This window comes from Anopheles coluzzii, chromosome X (genome assembly GCF_943734685.1).
Source record: "Anopheles coluzzii chromosome X, AcolN3, whole genome shotgun sequence".
NCBI lineage: Eukaryota > Metazoa > Arthropoda > Insecta > Diptera > Culicidae > Anopheles > Anopheles coluzzii.
In genome coordinates, this window is record NC_064669.1 from 11,158,277 (window position 1) to 11,183,252 (window position 24,976).

At 50.0% G+C, this 24,976-nt stretch overlaps 4 protein-coding genes across 5 annotated transcripts; 1 reads left to right on the top strand and 3 right to left on the bottom strand.

Annotated features, from left to right (window-relative positions):
• Positions 1–414: 414 nt before the first annotated feature.
• On the bottom strand, positions 415–16,197 carry LOC120953182 (ras-GEF domain-containing family member 1B-like). 2 transcript variants are annotated; one of them, XM_040372927.2, is made up of 4 exons: positions 15,295–16,197; positions 4,960–5,865; positions 4,464–4,876; positions 415–2,846 (listed from the first exon to the last, which is right to left on the bottom strand). In XM_040372927.2, exons 1-4 carry the CDS (start codon positions 15,730–15,732, stop codon positions 2,453–2,455), a joined length of 2,151 nt encoding a protein of 716 aa, XP_040228861.2. In that variant the 5' UTR covers positions 15,733–16,197; the 3' UTR covers positions 415–2,452. The 2 variants fall into 2 exon arrangements, with proteins under 2 accessions (XP_040228861.2, XP_040228852.2); XM_040372918.2 differs by lacking the exon at positions 15,295–16,197 and adding an exon at positions 7,239–8,934.
• LOC120959325 (uncharacterized protein K02A2.6-like) lies at positions 8,623–14,250 on the bottom strand. Its single transcript, XM_040382622.2, has one exon. It carries the CDS (start codon positions 14,032–14,034, stop codon positions 9,925–9,927), a length of 4,110 nt encoding a protein of 1,369 aa, XP_040238556.2. The 5' UTR covers positions 14,035–14,250; the 3' UTR covers positions 8,623–9,924.
• A 783-nt stretch (positions 16,198–16,980) lies between the features above and the next one.
• On the top strand, positions 16,981–22,308 carry LOC120948319 (protein sel-1 homolog 1). Its single transcript, XM_040364530.2, has 4 exons — positions 16,981–19,372; positions 19,577–20,060; positions 21,465–21,669; positions 21,756–22,308. The coding sequence occupies exons 1-4, from the start codon at positions 17,878–17,880 to the stop codon at positions 22,119–22,121; spliced, it is 2,550 nt and encodes an 849-aa protein (XP_040220464.2). The 5' UTR covers positions 16,981–17,877; the 3' UTR covers positions 22,122–22,308.
• A 428-nt stretch (positions 22,309–22,736) lies between these two features.
• On the bottom strand, positions 22,737–24,594 carry LOC120948326 (26S proteasome regulatory subunit 6A-B). The gene has a single exon (XM_040364543.2). It carries the CDS (start codon positions 24,290–24,292, stop codon positions 23,009–23,011), a length of 1,284 nt encoding a protein of 427 aa, XP_040220477.1. The 5' UTR covers positions 24,293–24,594; the 3' UTR covers positions 22,737–23,008.
• Between the last annotated feature and the right edge of the window lie 382 nt (positions 24,595–24,976).

A 24,976-nucleotide genomic window follows, 5' to 3' on the forward strand; every position in this document is an offset into this window, starting at 1 on the left:
GAGTGTGCAGAACTACACGGATCGCTAGAATCTGCAACTGCAATTGAACAAATTTCATCTACTCTTGCAACGAAGTGCGTTAGCAGGCGTAACTTTGATGGCTGAGGTTAACGATGAGACTGTTGGCTTAGCTCGAACAGTTTTCGCACCTAAGATAGGAACCTAAGAACCTAAAAAGACCTAGCAGCCTTCCAAATACGGGTACGTAGAGAACGGAGATAAGAAGTTCAGTATTTTTTTAATATCCTCTTCAATTGTTGATCCTGTAAATAAGAGAAAACTGCAAACGGGGACAAATAAGGTTATGCTCTCAATAGATATTTAATCCCGCAAGATCGGATGAGGCAGAACGTGCGATGCTTGAAGCCCTAGCACACGCTCGTGATGTAGAGAAACCTCAGTACACTAGTCTGGTTATTAATAATTTAAGCCTTCGTCTATTTATTGAACTCCACCGTGTACATATGAATACTTGATGACTTGAAATTATGTTTATGATTATGTCATTATGAAGAGTCGAGTCTGTAAGCAAGTTTGTGTTTTGTTTGTTGAGTTTTTTTTTTGTTCACGTTGTGAATGAGAGTGTGTGAAGTATTTTTTTTTCGTTTTCGTTTGTTACATTTTTATCTCATTTTCTTTTAGCGCTACACACTACACACTATCCGGAAATACAAATCGTTTGCCGTTAGTGGCTAGAGTTTTTGTTTTTTTTTTTTCTTGTAAAAAAGTCTACCGGCTGTTTTTTTCTCGTTATGACGAGCGAAGAAGGAAGGGATGGGGGGATCTTGTTGTGTTTCAGTAAGAAGAGTCGAGGAGGGTATGAAAGTGAAATCTTAATATTTTGCGTGTTTTTTTTTCTTCTCTATTATCGTTCCCTTTTTCTCTCTTTCTTTCCCTCGCTTCTCTTTTCCTTTTTCTCGCTTCTATTTCTCTGTCTCTGTTGCTTTCTTTTTGTGCTATTCTAGTGTTACCCTCCTATCATTCCACCAAGCGAACAGAAGCGCACTCCGTCTGCCTGAGGACGTTACGGTGGTTTAGAGAGTTAAGCAAACTTTTTCAAAAAAGAAAAGAACATTCACTATTTGGCATCTCCCTTTTCTTCTTCTTCCTAATCGTTTCTCGGTTGCTGATCGGATGTCATGGATGGGATGATGGGATCGACATGAGAATAAAACATTTAAAAAAAAACCTGACACTAACTCATAATACCATTCGTACATCTGTCCGCCTCTGTCACGGGTTAAAGATTGGCGCTCTTCTTCCTCCCCACTCTCCGGGTCCGCTGTCTAAACCCAGCATGGGGAGGGGTTGGTTTAGACGCCAAACTTGCTGCTGAGATTGATTAGCTGAACAGCTGAAAATATACTGTTTCTGGAAGTTAGCACACGCGTGCTGTCTCTAAAAGCTAAAACATAAAACAATCAAACAAACAAACAAACAAATGCACACTGTGCACATACACACACGCGCACACAGAGAGCGTGTGGGCAATGCGATGGCGGCAAAACGCGCAGTAGGTGGCGACCGCACGCACGTTGGTTTGTGGGTGGGCGCGCGGCAAAAATGCTGATCGGGTTCCGTGTGTTTACTGAGATTATCTGTGTGTGTGTGTGTGTTTGGTGTACGCACCGTTTAGTTCTTCCCTTTTCATTCGCTCCGCCACCTCCACACCCCATTCTCCTCCTTCGCGACTACAGAACAAACGCGTCGCGGAATGTGCAACCTGGGGGTTTTCGTCTACTCGCTATGGTTTGTTTGGTAAGGGGGGGGTGTTTCGTTTGTAGTTGTGGTTCTCTTGGCAATGCACAGGCACCCTAGCTATACTAAAACGATTGGCAATCACGTAAAAAGCTGTGCAGATTTTCTTCTGATTCCGTTTCCCCCTTTTTGGCCATGTAGAGTTGGAAGGGGAGCACTAGTGGGCTGGCGCGGGTAAAGTGGAGTGGGAGCGAAACCATGCCCCCACACTGCACGCTATGCAACGCTACAAATTATGCACCGTCCATTAGTGTTGGGCTGTTGTGGGGCCCAAAATGCTGACCAAAAACCTAAACACTAAACCCTGCCCTTAATATTAAAAAAGCTGTAAAATCACAATACCTCGTTTGTTCCCCCTGTGACCTGTTCCATTTTTTGTTTCTCTTTTTTGCGTAGCTGTGTGTATGTGTGTGTGTGTGTTTGTTATGTGTGCTTGCCTTAACATCTATCGCTGCGGCTTTTTTTTTGCAATAAAAAAATGAACTCCCTCAATAAAACATACACATACACATCCATCTGGTTGCCGTATTATAAATATAAAAAAAACATCCATAAAATAAATAGATAATGACTTATGCGGTACACTACACGGTCTGCCTATACTGTCGATTTCATTGTTCCCCACGAACGAGCTTCTCGTATGACTTTGTGTGACTGTGAAGCCCGTCGCTCCTTCCCCGTTTTCCTCTTACGCTTAAGCATGATACTGTTGCAATGATTTCCAGTGCGATTTTTCCACCGCCCCTTCCGGCGCCTCCCGCTCATAGCTCACTTTGGCCAGGGCGGCTGCACCGCGCTCTCCGTCGTCGTTAGCACCACCACCACCACCACCAGCGTCCAGTTGGTCCCGGCCGGTGGAAGCTTTCGTGCTCGCGTCATGCATCGCCGCCGTTTCCCGGTCGCCTATGGTTGGGCCCCGCTCGATCGCATCGCGCAGGGCCGCCACCTCCGCCGACGTGACCGACTTGTGGCGCCGGCCAACCCGGCAGCGGCGCTGGTAGCTGCTCTGCCGCTGCCAGCGGCGTACCTCCGACAGCCGCTCGCCCAGCTGGCGCCATTTGTCAAAGTTGATGTGCCCGTTCGGCAGGCTGCAACGGCAGGAGAAGGGGCAATTAGTTACGAATTAGGTGCGAAAAGGTTTGCAGCAGCGGTTTGCTGATTCCACACTTCGATTGCCAAGCCAATCAGATACTTATGCACGTATAAGGAGCGATATAAAACTGTGATACTTAGAGTAGGGATCACTGAACCTATCTGAACCTGACCAAATAAACTAAATCGTACTTTGCTCTAAACTAGCAGAAATTGCTTGTAGAAAAGAACAATGTGATAATTTTCATGAAATATTGCGTTGTACTTCACTTGTTTAAGCTACCCTTTTTTAAAAATACTTCACCTGTCTTGCCATGGCCCCTTATCTTCCTAATCATGGGCATAGTATGGGTTTCAATTAACGATGGAAATAATGATGTTTTCGTCGTAATCGATTCCGTCTAGCTCCGAAGTGTTTTGGGATCGATTCCGGATAGTAGATCCGGAACCAGATTCCGGAAGTGGCTCCGAAATCTTAATCGGCTCCTATTGGAAATAGGAATTGGTTCCTGAATTGGCACCGGAATCGGCTCCGTAATCTTAATCGGCTACGGAATAGGAATTGGTTCCAGAATTGGCACCGGAATCGGCTCCAGAATCGAAATCTTCAATGGCTTCGGAATCGGCTTCGGAATCGGAGTCAGTTTCGGCATCTCCAAAAGAATAGGCGTTAGGGTCCAATGATGCTACGAATTGATAGCGGCAAAGAATCCAAATTTACTTGTAAATGATCCATTCTCGTGGAGATTCCAGAGCTAATTCCAACTCTGAAGTCAATTCTGATTCCATTACGGGAGCAAATTGCGATTCCCAGGACGATTCCTATTCCGGCACTGATTCTGATCCCGGAGCCAATTTTGATTCCACAATCAATTCCGATTCCGTAATCGATTCCGGATGCTGAGTCGACTCTGGAATCGGCTCCGGAGTCAACTTCGGCATCTCAATCGGCTTCGGAATCGGAGTCAGTTTCGGCATCTCCAAAAGAATAGGCGTTTGGGTCTAATGATGCTTCAATTCTGGACTCAAATCTGAATCCGTTTCCGGAGCAAATTGCGATTCCCAGGTGGAATCCGTTTCTGGAGCCGATTCTGATTCCAGAGCCAATTCCGGAATTGATTCCGGATTCAGAGTCAACTCAGAAATCGGCTCCGAAGTCAACTCCAGAATCTGCTCCTGCAACGGTTCCGGAATCGGCTCCGGAATCGGCTCCAGAATCGGCTCCGGAGTCAACTCCAGCAACCGAATCAGCTCCAGAATTGACTCCGAACACGGAATCAGAATCGGGTAGGTCCGATTCCGAGCGCCCATCACTAGTTTCAATGCCATATGGGCTTTAAAGATCTAAAAGCTACCGTCTTTCCATAAAATTGTGAGTAAAACCATTGCCTCTTTTATACTCGTTAGCATTCAATGTCTCTGCAGGTAACTCTAACGGCGGCTCCGAAGCCAACAGTCTCCAATTTTCCTGTTCTTCGTAAAACAGTATGAAGTATAGATTACTCCTGCCAGTTTTCCTTGTGATAATGGACCAACCAGGCAATGGGCAATGTATTAAACCCCCCAAAACTGTTCCAGATCGCTAGGGCACAACGAACGGAGCAACCACTTACATCGAACTGCCGCTCGTCTCGTTGAGAAAGTGTAGGTCTTTCAGCAGCAGGCTGAAGAATGGCAGCACCGCGACGGCCGAACCCTTTTTCGCGCTCGTCGGTCCCTGGCCGTCGTCCGACGAGCAGGAGGAGTTGTGCCGCGACGACTTGGACGAGGAGGAGGAGGACGTGGAGGAGGAACGTGCGCTGGCGGGGCAGCTGCGCCAGGCGGCAGCGTGCAGGGTCGCCCGGTACGTCGCGAAGTTGTTCGTCGGATCGGCCTGGTGCTCCAGGATGGCGAGCTGCTGCCGGCCACCGCCGGCCGCACTGCTGCAGGTCGAGGAGCTGTTGCCGATGCCGCTGGCACTGGAGATCATGCTCGAGGAGGTCATGCCGGACAGCAGGGACGACGACGAGGAGGTAACCTTCGTCCACTGTAAATCGGAAGCGTGTGTGAGAGAAAGAGATAGAGATACAGATACAGATCTGCTGACACACACAAGGTGGGTGAGCTTACCGTTTTCTTTAACCGCCCGATCGGACCGCCGGTCAGCGTGGCAATGATGGCCATCAGGCTGTTGAAGTTGCCCCGATTGAAGCACTCCCGCCCGGTTTCGATCCAAAACTCGACGGCCCGGGCCCGGTGGCGCTTCCGGGGCGACCGCAGTATGTCGGTCGCGACCACGTACGTCAGCCGGTTGTACCACTGCACGTACGCGAGCAGATTGCTTCCGGTCGGGCCGGTCCCGCGATAGCAGGACGCGCCGGCCGACTGGCCGCTCGGCGGAAAGAACTCCTCCAGCCCGATGAAGGAGAACCGCTCCGCCTCGATCGCGGTGAGCGTGTTCGCCATCAGGACGGGCGACCCGCTCGCCAGCTCGACCAGCGCCGGTGCCGTCTTCCAGTCGTCCAGCCCGCCCCCCTTCGCCGGTGGCCCGAGCGGGCCCTTCTCCACCTCGTACCGCTCCAGCTTGGCCAGCCGGTGGGCGAGCCGGCGCAGCGCCCGGGACAGCGTGCTGCGCTCACGCGCCTTCCCCCGATCGGGCGGATCGTGCGGCCGGCCGGTCGGTGGCGGAGGGCCTCCCCCGCCCGCCGACTGCTGCTCGGTAAAGCTGCGCACCAGCCGCATCATCCGCTCGTCCCGAAAGTCGTACGGGAAGTCATTCATCCAGGCGGCGAGCAGGTGGGGCAGGTTGGCGGTGCCCCCGTTCGCGATGGCCGCCCGCAACGTCCGCTCCAGTATCTCGTCCGGTCGGAGGAACTGGCGCGCGGCAAGCAGAAAGGTGAAGATGAACGACCGGTCGGGCAGGTAGGAACCGGTCGGCGTGAAGTGGGTCAGCAGACCCTCGAGCGTGCCCGAGATGAGGTTCCCCTCGGTGTAGTGCAGCAGCAGATCGTCTGCTTTGGCGTACAGGGCCGGGTCCTGGCGAATGAGGGGGTAAAACAGAACAAAAGCGGGAAAGAGAGAGAGAGAGAAAAAGCGACATGAAAAATCATCATTTAACATTTTTAACATTTTAAATCTTATCATAGCTTTAACGTCCAACTTGATAAAACCATACCAAGGAAATCCATGCCAAGGAAATTTAGTTAGAACTCTGTTTAAAATACATTATAATAATTTGCAAAATATCAAAGCAACTTTTTAGTTTAAAAATAAATTATTTTAAATGGATATGCTCTTGAGACGGCAATGAGTGAACGAATATGAAGTCGTTTGAAACGCCCTCAATTAGCAGCAAAAGCTTTTTCAAGGCTGTGCCATAATAAACACGATGTGAAAAATGTTTGAAAAATTTCCCACTTTTCTATTTGGCATGTAAACTATGAATTGATTTATCAACATATCAACATGGCTGACACGTATTGGATACACAAAACAACAATCTTATGCAACTAGAAGGATTTCATTGGCTTAAGATTAAGAGGGCTTTCTTGATCACAAGTGCAGTCGATTTGCAGTACTGTATGTGTGGCTAAGATAGTTTTAAACAGCACATAGCTTTAGTAAGCACTTGTGCAGACTAACAAGTTTGAAGACTCTCCACGTACAGATAATCTCCGAGATACACGGAACCTGATGTAAGCAATTTTCGACACTCGCGGGTTTCTGAATTTAACAGGTCTTTGAATACCTTTTACTGATTCGGTACAATATCAGTTAAAAGCAACATGATTTAAAAAAAATAAATTGTTTCGAATTTGAAGAATAACTACCCACTGCAAGCAAAAGGAAAAGAAACTTAAATACAACTACAATACACTACAATAGCTACAATATCTGAAACCCGTTTTTCTACGTTTTGCGTTACTAGCGTATCTCAGGTACAGACAGTATGGATTGTTCCCTTCATCCAAGGCTTAATAAGCATTTAATAAGATCAGCCGATCTTGATGCCTCAGTCTAAAATAACGAGTCTTAAAACATGCTTAAGAATACGTTTACAGGTTGGTTAAAGCCAGTTACAAGTCCCATAAGCCAGTCTTATAATCGCCTTCAGAACGTTTTAAAGGTTTAGCAACTTTAAAGACTGTTAAGTATCTTCAAAAGACATGTTAAAACTATGAGACTTAGTACACTAATAGTAAAGCATTCTTGAGACACGTTTAAGAGTAAAAGCTATAGGAAATGTTTTTTTTGGGAATTGTGCGTTTCCTATTCACTCTCGCCTAAATGGGAAAATAATGTTGATGAGTTCTCTCTCTCTCTCTCTCTCTCTCTCTCTCTCTCTCTCTCTCTCTCTCTCTCTCTCTCTCTCCACAAAATTTGCAAATTTGCAAGAGCGTTCAAATTACCACTGTCGTTTGCCTCACTTCCGGCGGTGCGTCCGTCTCGGTCCACTGGCCAGAATCGACGCTACCGCTCGGCCAGCAACGCTTCTGGTTCGCCAGCCGGCCAGCTCCTCCTCCTCCACCGTCCGCCACGCCCCGCTGATAACTGCCACCGATGCCCTCCGTCATCTCGACCGTCCGGCTGCTGTACAGCTGCTTCTCCATCCGCTCCTCGGTAACCTCCCACGGATCGAGTACCGGGTCGCCCGGCCGGCCGCTCCCAATCGGCTGCACCACGCACGTTTCCGTCGTCTTGCGGCAGTTCGACACAGTGAGGGAGGTTTCGACCGCGACGACCAGCCCCGGTCCCGGGCTGCTCCGGTGCAGCTTCTCGATGATCCGGTTCAGCACGACGATGGACGGTATCTCGCCCGCCCGCAGCGCGTCCCGTATCGATGCGGCGTCCTCGTCCACCGCACCATGGTCGGCGCTTTCCGCCGGCAGCCGCACCGGTATGCCGTTGATGAGCAGTATCTCCTCCTCGTGGACGGTGCGCGACTGCGTGATGTCCTCCAGGACGAGGCCGGCCGCCGCACCACCACCACCAACGCCGGTCGCACTGGTGGAAGAGGTGGTGGAGGAGGCGGCCGCGGCCCCGTTCAGCAGCGAACTGATGCGCTCGAGTACGTGCTGCCCCTGGATGCCGCCGGTGGCGTCATCCTCGACCGTGTTGGACATGCTTTCCCCCCCCCGCACGCGGTTGCGCGTGTCTGTGTGTTTAACACGGTATGTGCGTGTGTGTGTTTGGTTGTGTCGCGCGACCTTCTTTCTCCTTTAGCGCATTGTTGTTTCCTTTGTCCTCGGGTTGTTTGTGGTGTTTGAGCTTTGATGGGATTGAAGGTTGAGCAAACCACAGCCGTTTGATGGTTTTCTGGACGCTGGATTGTGTTTGTGCGCGTGTAGGTATGCACGCTTTTCGTGTTCTTTCCTGCTGAGCTTGTAAACTGAGCTACAAAATGACTAATACTGCACTAGCTGCTCGGGGCGCGTTCACCCTCCTCCCCCGGGCACTGCCCGATGCCGGTGGGCATTCGAGCTCAAGGTTTTCGACAGCACAGGCAGCTGGAGGTCGGGACGCGGAAACCGTTTGGAGGGGGTTTATGATTTCACTTTGTACTTTTCACTGAGCCGCCCAGCACCAGAGCACCGTACTGCACACCAGACACACTTGCGGTCGTAAAATCAATGCCAAAAATAGTTGAGCGAGCGGCAATCTGCCAGTGCCGACGGCTGCCTGGAGAACATTTTTCGTCCACGCCAGATTGAGCAAAAAAACGGGGGAGAGTTAAAAAAAAACAACAAAACGAGTGCGGGTTCGTACGGAACTTTCTTGTTTTTTTTACTGCTCTCTTTTTTTCTCTCTCTCTCTCTCTCTCTCTCTCGGGGCGTATCACTCTTCCACACACGGAGGCGACACAGGACAGACACACACACCCGCCGTTGTTCACTCTATTGCTTTTGCTGATGCTGCTGCTGGTGCCGCTCCGGGGAAACCGTAAACAGGAGTTGGGAACGCTTGCTGTACACGGCCCTGTTCAATACTGCACCACCGCATTTCCCTACCAAACACGCACCCACACACCCAAACACACACGCACGCACAATAGCAAGCGAATCTGAACGCCGAGCGTCATGTGTTTTTGTGCCTGTGCTGTGCTGTTTGCTGTTGTTGCTTTTGCCAGCGGCTTTGACAGATCGGGTACGCGTACCGCGCTAGGTACGCAACGCGCCTGTATAAACACGCGCTGGTCACCCTGCTGGTGACATTTGCCAGTGCAATCGTTGAGCACGAACATTTGGCAGCTCGGCGGCGGTGAGTGGTGGGTGGTGTGTGGTTCGGTGCGTAGAAATGGAAATGTGATTTTCCTGAGCGAGGGCGGATGGAGGAAGGGCGTAGAGAGGAGCAAAATTGCGTTTACAATTCGAACGAAAGTAAAACTTGACATTTTACGCAAGATGTTTATAAAAAAAATGTGAAATTTCAAGCTTTTTCTTTTAAAACCGTTAACTCATGCGATAGGGTGCTGTGTTTCTGAGATCTAGGTCTATGAACTTGTTGCGGCAACGTTTCAATATTTTTCTATTTATTTTCAAAACTGTGCACGTATTTGCTCAATGAAAACATTTTATAATGGACACTTTGAGTGCCAGACCATTTTTGTTTATGTTTCCCTGTGTGCACAAGCACTTTTGTTTACATTTTTGATGACTATCATATATGGTAGCCATGGCCCACAGGGAAGTGCTACTAAGAGAAATAGACAACCACTATGTCTACCTCAAATAGTCTACCTCAAATCTCTGAACACGGAGCATCCCGCAACATAGGAAGGAAAACTCCGTCGAAACAAGAAGAAGAAGAAGAAGTGTTACTGAATATAAACAAACTAAAAGATGATGAAAATAGTGATTTTTAAAACAATTTTGTTTCATTTTGTTGTATTTACGAAGTAAAAGTTCTTGTATTTCGGTAATTCAGATAGTTCTAAAGGGTTACAAATTATTCTGGTTCACACACACGTCCGTACACCGTGGAGATCGCATACAAAGAGCGCGCACTTTCCTGGCTTCGGTTCCGACCCAAGCAGCAAACGTCAAACAACGCAATGCGTTTATGCCGACGGGTTAGCGTCTCCAACATTCCCCCGCTTTAACTGCGATGATACCCCTCCAACCACGCAGGCTGCTTCCTCACTCTCGTCGAGCGGCGTAGGCTTGCTTCTGTACCATCCGCAGGTGTCATCTCACGTTCCGCAAGATTTGTTGTAGTCGCTGCCGATGTTTCAGATGAGGATGCTGACACCGTTGTTCCAGACATATCCCAGGCATCTAATAACACATTCAGTGGCATTGGTTGCTGAGTTCGCCCTTCGTTGGTCTCTGCATTACGCATCCGAAGCTGGTTCACATGATAGCGCAAGGTCTTGCCATCGATTTTGACCATGTACATTACGTTACCCACGCGCTTGTCGACTACTCCAGATACCCATTCCCAGCCGTTTCGATGGTATCGCTTTGCGTAGACACGGTCGTTTATGGAGAAACTCCTCCTAGTAGCTTCGTCGGTCACCACTGGATCCGCTGGTCGAATATCGCGAAATGATGGACGCAACATCTCCAGAGACGTTCGAACCTTGCGATTTAACATCATCTCCCCCGGCGATTTTTGATCCAAGATTCTATTCGGCGTGTTCCTGTAGGTGAAAAGAAATTCATCCAAAGCCTCGTGCATCTCACCTCTACCCTCCCGAATCTTCTTGACCGCTCTCTTAAACGTGTCTACAAACCTTTCGGCTTGGCCGTTTGACTGCGGGTGGTATGGCGCAGTCCGCACGTGATGAATACCATTCTCCATACAAAAGTCACGGAACTCCGAACTTGTAAACTGTGTTCCATTATCGCTTACGACAGTTTCTGGTATACCAAACCGTGCACACAATCCCCGTAACATTTGAACTGTCGCTTGTGCTGTGGTTTGACGCGTTGGTATTATTTCCGGCCATTTCGAGTAGGAATCTACAACCAGAAAATAATACTCTCCCTCCATAGGTCCAGCGTAGTCAACGTGAATACGCTGCCAGGGGCCTGTAGTTTTTGGCCAATCTACTGGTGTGCAATGCTCTGGAGATTTCGCCGCACTTGCACACGACTGACACGTCTTCACTGCATTCTCGATTTCGCTGTCCAATTTCGGCCAATACACATACCCTCTTGCAAGCGCCTTCATGCGGCATACTCCAGGATGACCCTTGTGTAGCAGTTTTAACACTCGATTCCGAAGATTCGCGGGAACTACTACCCGTTCTCCGAATAAGAGGCATTTTCCAACCGTAGATAAGGCCTCTCGTCGTGCGAAGAATTGCTTTAGGTCTTCAGTCTTCTCTTCACCCTTTGGCCAACCATTTTGGACGAACTGGAACACCTTCCTTAACAAAGGATCTGCTTGTGTACCACGCTCCAAATCTTTAAAGTTCAACGGTAGGGCTTGAGTAGCACTGGTTACTAGATGATTAATATCATCCTCTAGCTGGATACTAGCAATGACGTAGTCCTCCTCCGGTTTCTCGTGTCGGTCCATTAACCTGGACAGTATGTCGGCATTTCCGAAATTGTCTGTCGCAACATATTCGATTGCGAAATCGTAAAGAAGTAGTGCTAATGCCCAGCGCTGCAGTCTATTTGCAGTATACAAGGGAATTCCTTTACGTGAGCCAAAGATTCTAAGGAGCGGCTGGTGGTCGGTTTGGAGGATGAAGCGGCGTCCGAACAACATGCGGTGGAACTTTGTTACTGCAAACACGATTGCAAGACCCTCGCGATCCGGCTGGCTGTAGTTCATTTCCACCTTCGTTAGAGCACGAGCAGCATGCTGAACAACCTTTATGCTACCATCTGGAAACCGATGACTGATCGTAGCTCCAAGACCTACTGATGAAGCATCCGCTGACACAATAATTTCCTTGGAAGGATCATAATGGGTCAGGAGAAGGTCTGAACTTAAAATCTCCTTAAAGCGGCGAAAACTTTTTTCGCATTCAGCTGTCCACTGGAATTCTCCGCCCTTTTTCAAAAGAAGGTCTAAGGGGTAACGCAAATCTCTCATTTGAAACACAAATTTACCGTAGTAATTTATCGCTCCCAAATACGAACGAACTTCGCTGAGCTGCGTTGGCGCTGGCATCTTCAAAATCGCTTCAATCTTTGCTGGGTCTGGTCGTATACCCTGCCGGTCTAGCAAATGTCCAAGGTATCGGATTTGGGGCTTCAAAAAGGAACATTTTTCTGCCCGTAGCTTGAAACCAAACTCCTCGATACGAATCAAAACTGCGCGTAAGTTTTTCAAATGACTTTCCTCATCAGCACCGCCTACAATGATGTCATCCATATATCCCGCGACACCTTCTAATCCGCTCAACATTGAGTCAACGATTTGCTGAAATGCACCAGGTGCTGTCTTTACTCCCGGTGGCAATCTATTGAAACGGTAAAGCCCCTTGTGAGTGTTTATCGTCAACAACTCACGGCTCCTTTCACATACCTCCACTTGGAGAAAAGCTTCTGCTAAGTCAATCTGACTAAAAACAGCTGATTTTCCAATGGCTGTAAATATGTCTTGTGGTATAGGCAACGGGTACTGATGCGGCTGAAGCGCGTCATTCAGACCTGTCGAATAGTCGCCACATATTCGGACTGTTCCGTTCGCCTTCCGTACTACCACAATCGGAGCTGCCCACTCCGAAGAATCAGTGGGTGTTATTATGCCATTACGTTCTAACCTGGTCAATTCATCTTCAACCATCGACTGCATAGCATACGCTACTGGACGTTTCGGGCGAAATACAGGATTCACGTCATCCTTCAACTGTAGACTAATTTTCATCTTATCACAACGACCAAGTTCGTTCGAGAACAACGATGGAAATTGCTGAATCACAGCTGCTGCGGCATCTTTAACACACCCAACGATGTTGCAAAAGGCATCAAGTGGCTGTTTCCAAAGCCCGAAAACATCCATACTGTCTGCTCCGAAAAGTAACAGTTCCTCTTCTACAACACGAACTAACGCTTCTTTCTGTTGTTTGTTAATCGTCATTTTGCAACAAAACTCACCTAGTAGCTTAAGCGGTGTTCCACTAGCTGTCCTCGCTGAAACGGATGCTGGACTCAATTTGGGACCTCCTATCTGACGCCATTTTCCCTGCGATATAATGGTGATATCTGCACCGGTATCCAACTGCAGTTTCAGCACGCGTCCGTTTAGCGCAGCAGTGACATACTTTCGGCCAGCCTGGATTTTGTTCACTGTCACCACCCTTACCTTCGCTTTGTTATTGCGATAGCGAGAACGATTACGGTACGCCGTTTCACAAAATCCTTCCTTGTGACCTATCTCGTTGCAGTCCTCGCATTTGTGTGACGTAAAAGAACATTCTCGTGCAAAGTGTTGCCCTCCGCACAACCAGCAACTTACTGCTTTCGCTTCCTTGCCACCTCCTTTGATGTTTTGTTGTTTCGTCTCATTCTTTCTCACTGCGTTTACCTCATGCGCAGTGTTTGAGATAAGGTTGCTATCTTGGCGCAGGTTAAGCAGGCGTTGAGCTTCACCGGTTAGCTGATCTAACGTGATTTCACTGTTGTCCTCCATCTTTGAGAGCAGCCGAACTCGTACATCAGCATCCGCATCCCGTTTTAGACCACAGACAAACAACAGACATTTTATTTCCTCCTCTGCTATCCCCGCCAACTTCGCCTCAACAACCTTTTTATTTACGCGGCACGCATACGCTCCGTACTCTTCGTGAGGCTCTTTCACTAGCTGCAAGCATTTAAACCGTTTGCACACGATGGACTCACGGTCTCCAAACAGTTTCTTCAGTTTCTCCACGGTGTTTTTGAAATCGAAGTCTTTCGGTTGTTTCGGCATGATGGAACTTATATAGCGTTCGTGCTCCGTAACGCCAATCTTACGAAGAAGAAGACGCAATTTTGCTCCGTCATCCAACCGCTTCGCATCGTCAAGAAACAAACCTTCGTATCTGCTATACCAAGCCTCGAAGTTTGTATCCTCCGTGTGGTGAAATTCTTTTATTTGCCCCGCAATGGCATCGATCGCTTTCTCCGATCCATCATCATTTTTTGTTTTCATCACCGACAATACACTGTTCAAGAGCTGCTGCTGCTGATCAAGCATTTGCTTTTGCTGGTTGAACATTTCAATTATCCATTGTTCTGAGCTTTCTTTTGCAGGTGGTTTCGACATCGTGGTATTCTCGTCGCCAGTTGTTGTATTTACGAAGTAAAAGTTCTTGTATTTCGGTAATTCAGATAGTTCTAAAGGGTTACAAATTATTCTGGTTCACACACACGTCCGTACACCGTGGAGATCGCATACAAAGAGCGCGCACTTTCCTGGCTTCGGTTCCGACCCAAGCAGCAAACGTCAAACAACGCAATGCGTTTATGCCGACGGGTTAGCGTCTCCAACACATTTCTTGTTGTATTTCCATTGTTTTGCTTTGTTTTGGTCATTTAATCGCAAAAACAACAGAGTAATGTTATGTATAGATTTTTTTTCCAATAGGATGCTTCATTGAAAAGCGATCGTGTAAACAACGTATGTTGACATTTGGATAATAATTTTACTAATATCTGCTGTACATCAGATGGTTTAAAAACTCACATTATAACTAAAATATATGTGGCTGCACTATATTGATCGAAGGTTTTAGTTATTTTGCATTTATATTCCCGATTTTCACTTTTGCAAAAAAGGGAAGCAACAAAAATTTGTCAAAACCGCATACAATTATAAAGTTGTTAAACATTTTGTTGATCTTTTTACAAATTTCATGATAATACGTCCTATCTGTTACAATATATTAAGATTTAAAGTCAAAGGTTCCTGGCTATATGATAACCGTGGCACTCAAAGTGTTAATTTGAAATTATGTTTTGTCCGTTTCGGTATACAAACACGACCGTAAATGTTCCTGCAACAAATAAACGTAAAACAAATCGATTTGTTTCTCTTGCAACAAAAATGTTTCCGCAGTATGATTTTGACAGTTCGTCCATACGATTTGGCAACAAATGTTCCCGCAACATTTTCATAGACGGGCCAAAGATTATCCACCATTTTTCCGTATTTTTAATTCCAGTCACGTATACTAATGGAATTGGAGTGCTTTTTAAATTATTGCGGGTATAACCTGTCACCTTGATTGTTGTGGCGTGGTACTGCGGACTACTCTAGAGTATAGACCATCTATTTTCTGTGACCATTCTCATTGTTGTAAATTGTTTCCTTTTTTAACGGAGCGACACCCCTGCCGCTCTGCCAAGTAAAAGGGCCTAGTAAATGTGGAAATATCAATTGTCCACTAATGTTGCGTCCCCATCTCAATACCTGCAATACCTACTGTTTTTTAAACTAGTTTGGAAATCCAACTCCACTGTCTGCCCAGTCTGGCAAACTGGTAAAGAGACATTTAAAGAAACAAAACGCACCCCCACTACTTACGTGTCCGGTCGGATCCTTCGCAACGCAGCCATTCTGAGGTAGTCGCCGTTCGAGCAGAAACCTTGCCTTTATGCTGCCGCATTGGCGGCGCATCTCCGCCTGTAATGCCGCCTGCAGATTGTGCTCCTCGCCCGACGGTTTCTTGTTGTGTCTGTCCCCGTCCCCCAGTTTGCCGTCCTCGCCCGCAGCGCTCAGCTTCGGCAGGCGGCCCGGCGGGGTCGCGTCCAGCTCGCCTAGCCCCAGCCGCAACGTTTCCTCCAGCCGCTGGGCCAGCAGGGACGTGCGGATGCCGCCCTTGGGCGTGTTGTTGTGCTGTGCGGCCGACGCCATGTGCGGATTCGGCGGGGGTGGAATCGACCGGGGCTTCACGGGCACGGGTGGTTTTTTCGGGGGACCGGCCGTTGCCGCCGTCGCCGTCGGCACGGTTGTCGAGTTCATGGCGAGCGTCCTATGTGACACGCACAAATTTTAGAAACTACAGTCACACTCCCTCGCTCGCCCACAATCCTTCCCCCTGTCACGGAGTGGCGTCAGACGATGTTGTGCCTGCTCACGGGTTCCATGCAAACAGGCAGTGCAGGATAAGAGGATGGGAAAGCACTACTAGCACCACTGCACCAGGCACGTGCAGACCGTTTTATTGTCGTGACGTGTGAAATTGTTGTGACTGGAAAAAGTTTTATTCACTAATTTTTGGCGACTGCACACACACACAAGATTGAGATGATAGAAGACAAAAAAACCGTCGGATGTGTATCCTTTCCCTTTTCCTTTTTGCTGGTTGACTGTATGTAGATAGAGAGCCCTATATTCGAGGACCCTCGCGTATAACTAAATACCGTTCAACACGGTGCAAGCGTAACCCTTGGTGGCTACTGCGCAATCGCCACCCTTCCCAGCGCACAGAGGCATTGGGAGTGACATGCATGCATCAGGATATACGCGTTTTACGCTAGACGTCTCCCATCCCTTTGCCAGGGCTTCTTCTGCTGCTTGTGGCGGACGGCTTTCCCGTGGCTTTAATTATTCAACCGTGTGGGTGGGTGTGTGTGCGGGCTCGTGAAACATGCTAGCGGCTCGAACCATCCCAAACGCGAACCAATGCCTACGCGTCCTTGCAACGCCTTTTTTTGAATTTTAATGCTTGCAGAAAAAAATCGTTTCCATAGTAGGGTAGGATAACTTTACCAGTTTTCAGCAGCATTTAAAGTGGAAAATAAGATGTGTATCGTGGTTTTAAAATTCCAAACAAGTAAGAATAAATTATTCGAGCATAAAAGCTTTCATGAAAACCACACTTTCATGTTTTTACTGTTCTGGTTTGCTTAATCACAAAACCTGTCGAAAAAATGAAATCTGCACAATTTATTTGATATTTAGGAAAATACACAATGAAATGATGTGAAACTTCGTATATGAATGAAAAAAAACTAGGATACTTTCTCTTCAAAATTATGTTTTCAAACATTTTTTGTTTAACTTTTGTAGAATTTCACGTTTTTAACTACCCCTCCGAAAATAGGTACACTGCCGAAAACTGGTACAGTTACCCTATTTTAACCAAACCTGCGGTCACGGTTACGGTTCTGGCCACTTTCCGTTTATACCAGTTGTGCCAACGTATAATTCGTACCGCCGATGATAGCTGTCAAAGTGGCCGCTGCAGCAGTGCTGCCAGTTGAACCCGCTACAAAATTCCCTGTACGCTACGTGTAGAGAGAAAGAGAGAGGGGGAGAGAGGGAGAGAGGGAAACAAAATAGAACAACACATCAGCACCCGAAAAGCATTCCGATCAGTGCACATATTGGCGATTTTCCCCCGCAGCATAAATCGCCACTAGTGTGGCCAAAAAAACAAAAAAGAAAGTGGACATTTCCCAGCAGCAACACATACAAAGTGCCACCACACGATGGTTTTCGGTGTGGTTCCGTAAGAGCTTTGGTGCGCGTGAGTGCATATGTGTGTGTGTGTGTGTTTTTTTGCACCCGGGAGAGCTCAAATCCAGCTATTCAAACCAGATCCCGCCCCACCCACCATCCCGCAGGAGGTGTGCGTGTGTCTCGCTGGCCTGCAATGTTGTCATCAAACACACCCGACTGCCCGTAAGCGAAACAACAAAACAGTCGCCCCCACCTTGCCCGTCTGTTGCTGTTGTTGTTGTGTGTGAGCGACAGCAAGGGACACGTCATTTTTTTCGCCACACTGACAGGTGTACTTGCAGGCGTGTGTGTGTGTGTGTGTTTTTTAAACATGTCAGGCTCCTGTTTTGCCTAACGCAATCGTCTGCAATCATTCGAACGAACAGTAGTGGAGAAAGCGGAAGGGAAAGACAAAAGAGAGGAAGAGAGAGAGAGAGAGAGAGAGAGAAATAGTCCTTTTGAGGATCCTACATTCCAGCCTGGCCACCACCAAACACCCGATCAACCTCAATCAACGCCAATCCCACACATACGCGCTGCTGGAAAGGATCGAACCAGCCGGGTGCAATCTCTGTGAGTGTGTGTGTGTGCGGGGGCTCTGGGGCTAGTGTGAGCAGCATCCAACCGTGGGGAGGGAGGGAGGGGGTCGCGGGAGAACGAAGCATGATGTGGCTCGGTGGTAGCAGGTGCCATACCTTTCCGGCGCTGCTTCTGCTGCTGCTTGTCACGGTCACGGCCGTGGCGAGCGAAGCGGATGGGACGAACGTGGACAAGGTGCCGCTGAAAGCGGCAACGCCCGGCCAGCAGGAGGACAACGCAGGCGGGGAGGACGGTAAAGCGCGGCCGACGGCGGCACCGCCGACGGGCGAGCGGGTGGAGAGTCCGGTGCCGTCCGGCACGAACCAGCAGCGCAAAGCGGCCGAAGGTTTGATCGACGGGCTCGGCGGGGAGGAGCGCAAGGGCGACGCGGAGCAGCAGCAGCAGCATCCGTGGGAAAAGCTGGACCTGGACACGATCAAGCTGGTGCAGATAACGGACTTCAGCAAGGAGAAGGACAACAAGAAGATACCGGCCGTGCTGTACGACATACTGGAGGTGCAGAAGCGCCTGATCCAGAACATCGTGACCGAGATCGAGGAGATCGAGCAGCAGCAGGAGGCGGAGGCAGGGGCGCAGGGACTGGGCCCGGACAGTGCAGCCGGGCCGCCGAGCGAGGAGGCGGTCGAGGCGCAGCAGATCTACGAGCATGCGATCGGCGTGCTGAACCGGACGAAGGTGGACCGCCTGCTCGGTCACAAGCTGATGGTGGAGGCGGCCGGTAAGGGCCACCCGCTCGCCCGCAGCCACGTCGCGTGGGCCCAGCTGCTCGGCAATCCGGTCCCGCTCGACATCGAGTCGGCCAAGCGCACCTTTCTCGAGCTGGCCGCGGACGGGCTGCCCGACGCGCAGATGGGGCTCGGCTTCATGTACTCGGCCGGCATCGGGTTCAACGTGAGCCAGGCGAAAGCGCTGCTCTACTACACGCTCGCGGCAGCCGGCGAAAACTCCTGGGCCCAGATGGCGCTCGGCTACCGGTACTGGGCGGGCGTGGGCGTGCCGAACAGCTGCGAAACCGCCCTCGACTACTATCGCAAGGTGGCGACCAAGGTGGCGTCCCAGGTGACGTTCAGTGGCGGGGCGGCCGTGCACCGCATCCGGCTGCTGGACGAGGTGGACAACTCCGGGCCGAGCTCGGGCATCCTCGACAACGATCTGATCGACTACTACCAGCTGCTGGCGGACAAGGGCGACGTGCAGGCGCAGGTCGGGCTCGGCCAGCTGCACTACCAGGGCGGCCGGGGCATACCGCTCGACCACCAGCGGGCGCTGCAGTACTTCAGCCAGGCGGCGAACGCGGGCAATGCGGTGGCGATGGCGTTCCTCGGCAAGATCTATCTCGAGGGCAGCGACAACATTAAGGCGGACAACGAGACCGCCTTCAAGTACTTCAAGAAGGCGGCCGACCTGGGCAACCCGGTCGGGCAGAGCGGGCTCGGCATCATGTACCTGCACGGCAAGGGCGTCCGGAAGGACACGGGCAAGGCGCTCAAGTACTTTGCGAAGGCGGCCGACCAGGGCTGGGTCGACGGGCAGCTGCAGCTCGGCAACATGTACTACAGTAAGTGTATGACACGTGGACGAGAGAGAGAGAGAGAGAGAGAGAGAGAGAGAGAGAGAGAGAGAGAGAGAGAGAGAGAGAGAGAGAGAGAGAGAGAGAGAGAGAGAGAGAGAGAGAGAGAGAGAGAGAGAGAGAGTGGGAGAGAACTCTCGCTTTCTCGCTATTCCATTTGAAATTAATATCCATTTCGTTCACCCCACCCAGGTGGCATCGGTGTGCAGCGGGACTTTAAGCTGGCGATTAAGTACTTCAGCCTCGCGTCCCAGTCCGGCCACGTGCTCGCGTTCTACAACCTCGGCCAGATGCACGCGATCGGGCTCGGCATGATACGGTCCTGCCCGACCGCGGTCGAGCTGTTCAAGAACGTGGCCGAGCGGGGCAAGTGGGCCGACCGGCTCATGTCCGGCTACCAGGACTACCGATCGTACCGGTTCGAGGAATCCTTCATGCAGTACGCGCTGCTGTCCGAGATGGGGTACGAGGTGGCGCAAAGCAATGCCGGCTTCCTGCTCGACCGCGAGGAGGTGAACCTGTTCAAGGACCGCGGCGAGGAGCTGGTGCGCGCCCTGCAGTACTGGGGCCGGGCCGCGGCCCAGGGCTACTCGGCGGCGCAGGTGAAGCTCGGCGACTACCACTACTACGGCATGGGCACACTGATCGACTACGAGATGGCTGCCTCCCACTACAGGTGAGAGTTGGTGGGAAACGGGTTGGGCCAGCATTTCGCAAGCCGTGCGAACGCTTCACTCGATTCCGATTCTGGAATCAATTCCGATTCTGGGCTCAATTCCGATTCTGGAATCGAGTGATCTACTAGTACGAGCTCGGAATCGAAACTACCCGGTTGTGGTTCCGTGTTAGGAATAACTTTAGGAATCGTTTCCGAACCTGGATTTGATTCCGATTCTGGAATCAATTCCTATTCTGGATCCGATTCCAATTGCGATTTCTATTTCTATTCTGGAATCAACTCCGATTGCGGAATCTATTCCGATTATGGAATCTATTCCAATTCTGGAATCGAGTGATCTAGTAGTAGGAGCTCAGAATCGAAACTACCTGGTTCTGGTTCCGTGCTAGGAATAACTTCTGGATCCGATTCCGATTCTGGAATCTACTCCAACTCAGGAATCGTTTCCGAACCTGGAATTGATTCCGCTTCTGGAATCTGTTCCAATTCTGGAATCAATTCCGATTGTGGAACCAATTCCATTCTAGAATTGATTATGATTCTGGGATCCATTCCGATTCTGAAATCAATTCCGATTCTAGAATCGATTCTGAATGTGGAGCTAAACCGATTCCGATTTCGATTCCAATTCCACAGCCGATTCCGAAGCCGTCTCCGATTTCGGAATCGGCTCCGCAATTGGAATCGATCTGGTATCCGTAATCAGCTTCGGGATTCAGAAATTGAAATCAGAAATTTTTGAAACAAAATTAGTCCCGAAATTTCCAATCGTTTACAAGTAAATTTAGGTTCTTGGCGGCTATCGATAAAATCGTAGCTGCAGTGGCCCCAAACGCCTGTTCTCATGAAGATCTTCTTCTTGTATTTGGCGTAACGTAACGCGTAACGCGGGCATGCCGGCCTTTACAGGCTTTCAAGACTTAATTCATTACCACGCAACCGGATAGTCAATCCTTGCTACGGGGGAACGGTCCATTCTAGGCTTGAACCCATGACGGGCTTGCTATTGAGTCGTTTGAGTTGACGTCTGCACAATGGGACCGTCTTCTCATGGAGATACCGAAATCGAATTTCATTCCGGGGCCGATTCTGATTACGAAGCCGACCCCGATTCTGGAGCCGAATCCGGATTCGATTCTGGAGCCGATTTCATATTAGTTTCCGGAGCCAATTCCGAATTCGTTACCGGAGCCGATTCCGGTAACTGATTCCGGATCTACTCTCCGGAATCGATTCCACAAACAATCGGAGCTAGTCAGAATCGATTCCGATCAAAACTTCATTTTTCGGATCACTATTGCATCACTATTAGCCTCTTAGCGTTATACTTTAACTTGCTGATCTAGCGGACCCAACAAAAAAAACCTTTTACCTTTTTCAACTAACTCAACCCACCCACAGGATGGCTTCCGAGCAGCAGAACAACGCGCAAGCGATGTTCAATCTCGGCTACATGCACGAGCAGGGGCTCGGTATGAAGAAGGACATTCATCTGGCGAAGCGGTGCTACGATTTGGCCGCGGACTCGAGCGTCGACGCGAAGGTCCCGGTAACGCTGGCCCTCATCAAGCTGCAGCTGCTCTTCAAGCTGGAATCACTGAAAGAGGTAAGTCGTCGTCCGCTCGGCTCGGCTTTGCCATTCCACCAAACGATTACTAACGCATGCCGATTTCACTCCCCTCCCCGCTGTAGACGCCGTTGAAAATCATCTTCAACCTGGATGAAAATATTGCCTCGAACTGGGACCTGTACCTGATCACGGTCATCACGATACTGTGCGGTGCGGTGCTGTACTTCCGGCGCCCAGTACCGCGTGCCCCACCGGCACCGAACCAAACCGGTGCCGCCACCACCACTGGTGGCAGCAGCCAGCAGGCACCGCCGTCCCCGGCCAGGACCGACCGCGATGACGCACCAGCAACGCCCGCCGCCCCGTCCGGGTCCACCGGCGAGCAGGAGCACCGGGCAGCTGCCAGCGCCAGAAATGCAACAGCAGAAAACCGGGCAAATCGCAATACCGAGCCAGCAGATGCCACGTTAAATGAAAACGTTGAGTAGAGAGGCACATATAGAGTACGGCCGAGAGAGAGAGAGATAGAGAGGAAAGTAAGGGCCAACTTTAAACTATTGTAAATAAATGTGATATTACCTTTTGTTTCAAAATAGTTATCACACAAACAACACACACACACATAGTCACACCGACACAGCTGTAAGGTAAATGAAGAGAATCACTCGTGTGTAATTTTGTTTTTCTTCTTTTTTTTGGTGATTTATTCCGAAACTTTTTCTTCATCGTACACAGTGTGTGTACACGTGCTTCAATGTTTCATGTGTACACTTCTTCTTCTTCTTCTACAATGTGTAACACGTCCTAACAATATACACAGGCTCTTTTGGGTCTTACTCAGTACACTAGGCAGCCGGATAGGGGGTCCGGTCCATTCTAGACTTGAACCAAAGGCGGACATACTGTTAAGTCTGTGCCACGGGGCCGACCCATATGTGCCGTTCGAATGGTGTCAGTGTATCATGATTAAATAGCAATTGGTATGTTATTTAGTACCTAGCCGAAAGGAAACAATAACTGCTCGCCTACCTTTGCTCTACGACGGGAGGAAAAAACAGTTATATTATCACCTGTACAGCGAGAAATGAATGTAAAAAGACTGATTTAGAACAGAGACGACCGTGTATTTATTTCCAGAGGCGTGATCAAAAAGTTATGGACGACATGGGTGTTGCATATTTTTCCTTCTGTAGTTTACCCTAAAGCTCAGCTCCGTTATCGAAAAATATTTCAATCAGTTTTAGCGTCCTATTTTCAGCGTAATCAGTGCAATTGTTGCGTTGTTGACGCGTGTGTAGAAATCGTGATGGGGAATAGAAATAGAACAAAAAAAAAAGTAGCCTCCCTCCTAAACGCATCCCTCCCTTCGTCCAACTTAGGCGAAATAATTCAAATTAGCCTTCTTCTTCGACTGCACCTCCATGATCGCGTCCATAAAGTCCTCGTGTATGACGGACACGGCCGACCGGCGGAGCGCAATCATGCCCGCCTCGACGCACACCGCCTTGCACTGCGCGCCGTTAAAGTCGTCCGTCGACCGGGCCAGCTCCTCGAAGTTCACGTCCGGGCTGACGTTCATTTTGCGCGAGTGGATCTGCATGATGCGGGCGCGCGCCTCCTCGTTCGGGTGCGGGAACTCAATCTTGCGGTCGAGACGCCCGGACCGGAGCAGGGCCGGATCGAGAATGTCCACCCGGTTGGTGGCCGCAATCACCTTGATGTCGGCGGTCGAGCTAAACCCATCGAGCTGGTTGAGCAGCTCAAGCATCGTACGCTGCACCTCGCGGTCGCCCGCCTTCTCCGAGTCGAACCGCTTCGTGCCGATCGCGTCCAGCTCGTCGATGAAGATGATGGCCGGCGACTTTTCCTTCGCGAGCGCGAACGCATCGCGCACCAGCTTCGCCCCGTCACCGATAAACATCTGCACCAGCTGCGGGCCGGCCAGCTTCAGGAAGGTGGACTTGGTCTGGGCGGCACAGGCGCGCGCCAGCAGCGTTTTGCCCGTCCCGGGCGGCCCGTACAGCAGCACACCCTTCGGCGGGTGAATGCCCAGGTTCTTGAACTTGTCCTTGTGCGTCATCGGCAGCACGACCGCCTCGATCAGCTCCTGGATCTGCTTGTCCAGCCCGCCAATGTCCGAGTACTGCTCGGTCGGCCGCTCGTCCACCTCCATCGCCTTCACGCGCGCATCGTACTCGGCCGGCAGCGTCTCCAGTATCAGGTACGAGTCCTTGTTCACGCCGACCAGATCGCCCGGCTTCAGCTTGTCCGAGTCGACCAGCCCGATCACCGGCAGGAAGTAGGTCTGGCGGGTGGACGTTTTGATGACCGCACACTTACCCTTGCGCTGCGAGTCGAGCACCACGACCGCCCCGTCGTCCTCCTCCTCCTGCGGGTCCACGTCCAGCAGCTCGATCACGTTCGACACCAGGTACGGGAGCGTTTTGTTCACCTTGATCTTCTCCGTGTTGTCCTTAATCTTTTCGTTCTGCGTCTGCAGCTCGTGATTGATGCGCACCACCTCACTCTTCATGATTTTGATCTCGTTGTCCATCAGCCGGGTGCGGCTGACCAGCTCGTCCGTCGACATACGCAGCACCTCCTCGCCGAGCTCCTCCGAGTCTTCCCAGATTTCACGATCCTCCAAATTTCCGGCCATTTTTTAACACACTCTCTTTTTACCGCACTTGCACGGAGTTGATGGAGCAGGGGTTCCGGGATTTACGTTGATGCGGTTGATTGTGATCGGTGTACCGTCTTGCGCTGTGTCTTCGCGTTCCTAGTTCTGGTGCGAAGCCTCTTTCCAGTGCAAGTCGCTGTTCGCAAGATGACTATTGAAATTCGCTGCTCCGACGCTGTCAACTATGATTATATTTGCGATTTCTGTGTGGCAGAAGAAAGGCCCCCGCTACACTTTTGCTCACTCACGCTGTCCGGTTGCCTTGCCGTATGCTTCCTTGCCCCTTCGCCCCATAAACGGCACCGCTTTGACAGCGATGATTTGCGTACGCGCGTTTACACCGCGCAGTTGAGCGATCCCGCCCGTTGCTCGGTTCGGACCAGAGTGACCAGAAACAACGATTCCTACCGATTTTTGAAATGCTTACCAATTCACAGATGAGCACCCTAAAACTACCGGTTATTCATTTTCCATACCGGATATCACAGATTTTTTCGTAACCGTAGCAATAGACGATGCGCAATCTCAGATTGCGCATATATTTATCTGTCAAACGGCCCGATTTGATATATTTATCTGTCAAAAAATATTTATATATCTCGGACATATAAATCTCGAAAATTCATGCGCAATCTTAGCGCAATCTTGGATTAATACGTTTGT